The 7058-nt window shown below is 34.3% G+C and overlaps 1 protein-coding gene across 1 annotated transcript in view; it reads left to right on the top strand.

The window, feature by feature from the left end:
- Positions 1-122: 122 nt before the first annotated feature.
- The window catches only part of LOC137394593 (DNA-directed RNA polymerases I, II, and III subunit RPABC3-like), a 22903-nt gene continuing 15967 nt past the window's right edge, over positions 123-7058 (top strand). The window contains exon 1 of the mRNA XM_068081330.1: positions 123-262. Within this exon, the coding sequence (XP_067937431.1) occupies positions 190-262 (73 nt within the window). The 5' untranslated portion in view covers positions 123-189. The remainder of the gene's footprint in view (positions 263-7058) is intronic.

The following is a 7058-nucleotide window of genomic DNA, read 5'->3' as shown; positions in this document are numbered from 1 at the left end:
TCGCCGATACATGAAATATGCTCCACGAATCAGATTCTACGAAGGATTAAGAGAATAACCTTATTTTCGTCGAACAGAAGTGTTTAACGTGTTTTGCACGTACGGGTTTTCCTTTGCGAATTGCGTTTCGATTCGGCACTTACTCATGCTTTCATTTTGATATTAACTGAAAAATATACGCTATAAAGCATGGCGGGTGTTTTATTCGAAGACATTTTTGACGTGAAAAATATTGATCCAGAGGGCAAAAAGTTTGATCGAGGTAAATAACATATCACGAGAGCTAGTCTGAATTATTATTTGATTATTGCTTTTAGGGGTTTAAAGGTAATTATACGAATTAACCAAAAGAGCCACGCTAGACACAACATATATATTGTATTTTTAAGTAGTAGCTTACCTTAATTGGTAGTCGTTGTTAGAGTAGACTCTATTAGCATTAGTGTTGAACTTTTTATCAACTTAGTGGCATTAGAAGCTTTATGAGTAACTAAATCGTTTTACCTTGTTAGTACGTAGAAAGTGTGCACGGCTCCTCTGACGTTCGCGAGCATCAAAGGCGCCGTGTCTCAAATAAAACAAAAAATGCAACATCTTCTCTGTTCTGGAATAGAGAGTTTCATTCGAGCGTAGTTACAAGTTGGGAGTAATGAACAACATCTAGTTCATCACATAGTCGTTGTGGTAATGCCATGTTAACACATTCTGGTTAGACCAATGTTCAGTTCGATCAAAAGCCAGACGTGTTTGGGTTGATGCCTCTGTGAATCTTGGCAAACTACTAGGCATTTCTAGGATTTGATCAGACAATGGTGAAGAGACTCTGTTCATTTCATCACTGGCTGCTTGAGGTGCGCTAGTTTGTCTATTACTCAAGAGGCCAGGCTCTGTATTGGCATTATCATTTATGATGCTGCTGGTCTTATTGGATTTGAGTTGGACTCTTTTTCTCTTAGCCACATTGGTATCAGTGTTTACAAGATAGAATCATGGTGCTCTGTGTTTTTCCACCACTTTTACAGGGCTCTGCAAATCTTTACATTTGCAGGACATGGACCTTGTGTATGTTCAAAGCCATAAAATGATGTGGTGAATTTGTGATGGGTCTCTGTCAGGTGCTTGCAATGCTGGAATCTGCTTCTGATTACTATGATTGATGGCTGCCATACTCTTTGTGCTAGCTTTGTCAACTGCCATAAAAGTCACCTGTTGCTCAATCGCTTCCGATGAACGGATCGCCTCAATAGCGTCTGTTAGATTCTTCGCGGTGTCATAAAGTAGCTTTTCTTTCAACTTGGTAGATCTGAGACTTAAGACAACTCAGCATAACAACATCATTTCCTGTCACAAAAGTCACACTTCATAGCTTGAGAGCAAATCCTTTTCACAAAAGAGTTCATAGGCTCGCCATCAGATTGAGTGGTATTCAAGAACACATTCCATTCATATAGCTCATCTTCTCTTGGATTACAGTAATTCTGAAACTTATTTAAAACATCCTTGAGTGCAGCTTTACTTTTACCCAGGAGAACCCCTAGTTAAGAAAATACTTCATTTGCTTCATCACCAGCAATATATAAAAACATCACAATCTGCCTTCTTGCAATAGCAGCATTTTCAGTGAATTCAGGACCGATTGGAAAGTTCTTCTCCTTCAACACAAGGTCAATGGCTGTCAAACAACTCTTAAAGATCCTTATAAACTTCTTCCAGTTTGCAGATGAATTGCCACCAAAGCTGAATTCAGAGGGCTGTTTCAACTTTCCATTGCAGCAGACTACAAGCTAAAAATGAAACAAAGTCTGGATTAGTTGTGGATCCGAGTCAGTTAGAAAATCAAGCCTCTCCAATTAGTGGTAGAACAGGTGTGAGTCACTTGTCACGCTGCTACCATATTTTTGAAGTAGTGGCTCACCTTAATTGTTAGTTGTTGTTAGAGTAGAGTCTATCAGTGTTAGTATTGAACCTTCTTGTATCAGCTTAGTAGCATTAGTAGCTTAAAAAGCAATTAGATTGTAACTTATTAGTGTGTAAAAAGTATTCACGAACATCATAGGCGCTGTGTTTCAACTAAACCAAAAATACAACACAACAATTACAACACAACCCTCGGGTCACCATGACATTCAGGTTTTAGTTTTTGCTTACTTTCAAGTCTTTAGATATAGTCACAAGTCGGCACATTACTGTTAACTTTAATCATTCATGTATGGCATTTGTTGCTATGACTAGACCTGTTAGTGTCAGTTGGTAAACTTGCTAGTGTTTATGAGTAGCCTTGGTAATTTCGATGATTATAGTCTTAAATTCCATATATAAATTGAAAAATTGTATCATTTCATTGTATCATTCAATGAAAGCATGGCCATAGTGCTGACCGAAGTTAGCTTTTGATTTTTTTGGTGTGTAAAGCACTAAATTTAAAAAATTTTCAATTTTGGGAACCTCTAAATGAAGTGTTGATCTAACTGCTACAAATAAACATAATAAACATTACAACGCGGATGTCCTATCATAACGCTTATCTATTTGTTCTGTGATACCGCAGTTTGTAATATCTCTTTCTTCAAAGCTTGACTATGTTTACCCAAATATTTAAAATGTGTAGAAAAGTTCTTTTGAGCTATTAATGAGCTTCGTTTACTATGCTGCTAACTATGACTTTAATATTACTTGAAGATTTTCGCTTATACGTTAACATCGTGATGAGCGCAGTGTTTTATACACTGGTTCCACAGGTCAATGAATTTTTAGATATTAATTTATTGCATCTAGGTACTGATATAGTGACATTTACAGTACCTGTACAGTGTGCCCCGGGTTACGATGTCCCTATTATATGATTTTTTTGCTTTACGATATGGAACATGTTTTTTCGTCCATGCCATACGACATTTTTTCGCCATATGAAATCAACCCAAATTTTTCTCAAAATTCACATTTGGCAATTGGTGTGTTGAATACGTCGAAATAATGAAGATGCCGATATGCTATTCCCTGAAATCCCTCAAAAAATGCCTGAAAGAGATACAATGCTCGCTCTCTCTCAGTGCAGCGTTATTCATTATAAGTTATAGTGAAACCAAAACCGGAAATACATAAGTGATAAAATTTTAGACGATGGCAAAGATAATAACCACTAAATACACTAAAGTTACTGTAGGTAGCTATAACTACTAAGGTTAACACACTATTTAGCTACTAATTTTAAATATGTACAATATGTATATAATATTTTGATGTTTTTTTCCAGATGGTGTTTGCATTAATTCTTTACTATGGGTTTCTATTTTTGCCTTATGATGCCAACACCGCAACGAATTAATATCGTTTCTGTTTGATATGAACAGAAACAACAAACCAATTAATTGTTATTGATATAATCGAGTATGGTTAAGGTACACCGTATATTGAAATTTTATAATCAACCTCTACATGCAGTTTCTTCGTTTCTATTTCTGGTTTCTGTTAAAAATTTTACCTTCTGGATCAAGTATTCCTATAAGCAGACAATAATTTTTTATTAGTCCTGCAGCCTACAAACTTGCAAACGCTCTCTAACAACTACTGCAAGCAACTACACCTAGCATTAAAACAAATAGTAATAATCAAAATAATCGATAAAAATTTTCTTTTGTTGTTTTACAAAAAATAAAAACATAGGGCTGTTGATTTGTAAGTTTCGGTATAGAGATGGTGATTGAGACAGCATAATTTACTCAAATCTAGCCCAGTGTAAGTCTATACTTAGCTTATAGATCTGTTTTATCATTTTTATACTGCTTGCTTTTTTATTCATAGCTTCACTTTCACTACAAAAGTGATTTTTTTAAAACTTCACAAATTTTTGAACAATCATAAGTTGAAGAGATCCTAATGAAACTTAGGCCGTACCAGCATATTGAAATTTTTATTACAAGTGCGTTATAAACTCTGATACTGGTGTAATGTGGTTGTGGATGTTTGGTTTTTGGGCTTTAGTGCATTGAAATTTTAAGTAGTTGTCTAATAGTGTTTTAGAAATTTGTATTCAATATTTTGTTGTACTGGAATAACCAAGTTTGAAATTCAATAAAGGAGTCAATAAAAATTTCAATGCTATTGTACTAGAATTTTGTTACCACTGTATTTGAATTTTGGATATTAATATATCTTTGTATTTGAGTTTAAAATGTTTTAATTAAACATGTTTCCAGGCTGAAATTTTGGTTCTCAATCTCCTAAATATGCTGTATTTCCTCTTAGCCTTCTAGGAAACCGTTATTTTTCTATTACATAATCCATATCAAAGCAAATTTCTGTCCATCAAAATCTGTCCATCTGTAAATGTCTGTGCATCATCAACACTTTACATTTACAACTGTGATTACTTCAATGTTGTGTTATTTTTGTCTATCTATATAAATTAACCCTAGAAATACATTTGTCTTTTTTTCATGTCATTTTTTCTACATGGTCACTCGTAATAACTCAAATGGTAAGACCGGTGGGGTCTATTGGATCAGCAAAATACTAATATAACCTCAAAAAATTCTGTCGCTCAGATTCACTGTTACATCTATGTATATATCAGCTGAATGTGCAGCGTTGCACGGGTAATAAAAAATGTTTTTGTATAGAAAATATATAATCAACATATACATTTGTCATTCTGATTTTTAAATGAAAGTATCCGTTTATTTCTTTGTGTGTTCGGCCAATGCATAATTTAAATATTCGAAAGCTCGAGGCATAGCTAAAACAGATTGTTAAAAAAGGTTTCTTACTTGTTATGCTACACATTCGCTAAAGCTTTAAAATAGCTTATAAACAGTAACAAATAATGCAGTTGCCATTGGTCGAGTTTCTTTGCCCAATGAATTAGAGTAACTTAAGCTAGTAACTTAAGCTAATATTTTAATCTTTACTATAGTAAGAGCTATGTCTGTCCAAAGCCTGCAAAGGGTGTGAGGAAAAAGATTACACCTCACAGAAATCTGATACATGGATGTGAAGCGCTACAACTAAATCATGCAGCCATCTTACCACGCTTCAGAGTAATTGTGCATGTAATCATTACACCTTATGCATGATCTGTCACAGCAAGCTGAACTGCGTATTTTAACCAATCACTATTAACTGAACATACGAATGACGATAGACACACAATCGCTTGTTTTTATATGTATATATATATATACATGTAGATATACTAGTTGAATTCCTGGCGTTGCACAGGTTATAACAAACAGTTTATAAACAGTAGCAGGTAATATAGTTGTCATTGGCTAAAGTTCCTTACTCAATGAATTTAAGTAACTTAAGCTAGCTTAACTTACTATAATAAGAGCTATGCTTTTAATTGCGCTTACAATCTGTACCACACGTGTCATGATCTTCAACCGCGCTAGTCGTAACCAATACAGTCATACTTCTACGCACGAGTACCCCGACGTGCGAGAAACTCGAAATGCGAGCTGTCTTTCGAACAAGTTTTTTCTTGAGATACGAGTAATCATTGAGATACAAGCCGGTTGTCGATGGCCACTATGTGCTAAAGTATGCGAAAGGCCGCTTAAAGGCCGCGAAGAACAGCATCGCTTGGTCTTTCTCCTTGAATCAGTTTGAAAAGTTTTTAAAAGGCTGGCTAGAAGTTATAAAGAACATGAGGCGAAACGCGGCTAAAAGGAAACGGATAGTAAATTAAACTAAGCTTTGTGAAAGATTAAAACCTAGCTTCAAGTGTGTATTTAGTCAGCTGAATTCATTGAAGTTAAATTCAAAAATTTTATTACGTAGGGTCACAAAAGTTTAGTGTGCCGAACTTAGTAAAGTTACCGAACCTAATATTAAATTTAAAGTTGCCGAGGTAATAAAAAGTCTTTGCACAGAAAATCTATTCACACATTTGCAAGTTTTTAAAATTCATATCACAAGAAAAGTGTTTTGTGCAGTTCAAATAAATCAAGAGAAAAAATGAAACAAGTGTAAAGGTTCTCAAACTTTTTTAAATAACTGTAACTTTTAAATTTCATATCATGGACAAAGTGATTTGTTAAAATAAATTAAAAAAAAAAAATAAAACAACTGTAAAGGTGTTTAAATGGAAATGTGAAATCATTAGCAAGTAATAGCTAAATAAAACCGGTTTTGCTACGATTACAATGAAAAATTATTCGGTATGCAACTATATGATTTTAATTCGTTTCAGTGTTGGCATCGTAAGGCGAAAATATCGTATAGAGTGGTACAAAAACCCATAGTAATTATCTAATGCAAACACACCTGATAAAAATCATCAAAATTTTATATATGTATTGTACATATTAAACATTACTAACAAAACGATATGGTAATCTTAGTAACCATAGTTACCTACAGCAACTTTAGTGTATTTAGTGGTTACGATCTGCAAGAAAAGGTAACATTACAATGTACTATTGCAGTACGTACTACGGGGAGTACTTACCTTCAAGACAGGCGTATAACATAAACATTGAGTTCAACTTGAATGAATTTAGCTTACTAAACAAATATTTGAAGCTAAGTTTTAGTATGTGTTATATTAAGACAAACGTTGTCATAAGCTAAAATTTTCCCACATCTGTTTTCGAATTAGTTATCACTATAACTTACAACACATAATGCTGAACTGAGATAGTGATTATCATATATCTCTTTCAGGCGTTTTGGCAGGGATTTCGGCAAATAACATATAGGCATTTTTGTTATTTCGTCATAATTAGTACAACGACTGCCAAATTTTAATTTCGAGATCTTTTTGTTGATATCGTATAGCGAAAAAAAGTCAAAAAGTAATTCGCCTTCTTATGCGGAGGACGGAAAAACGTCTTGTTTCATATAGTAAGGCCACAAACAATCAAACAAACAGGGGCATCGTGACCTGAGGGCACACTGTATTAATTACTAAGCGAGTGTGTGAAATCGCGAAAAGGGTATATCTATATCCATCGTTTGTTTGACGTCATCACCCTGTTTGCACGTGCGCTTGTCTACGAAAAAGTCACCATCTTTGTAGAAAACGATCGTCATTTTCTTGATTAATAGAGTTTTTCGGT

The sequence above is a fragment of the Watersipora subatra genome, chromosome 1 (assembly GCF_963576615.1).
Source record: "Watersipora subatra chromosome 1, tzWatSuba1.1, whole genome shotgun sequence".
NCBI lineage: Eukaryota > Metazoa > Bryozoa > Gymnolaemata > Cheilostomatida > Watersiporidae > Watersipora > Watersipora subatra.
This window is presented reverse-complemented; position numbering and strand designations above follow the sequence as displayed.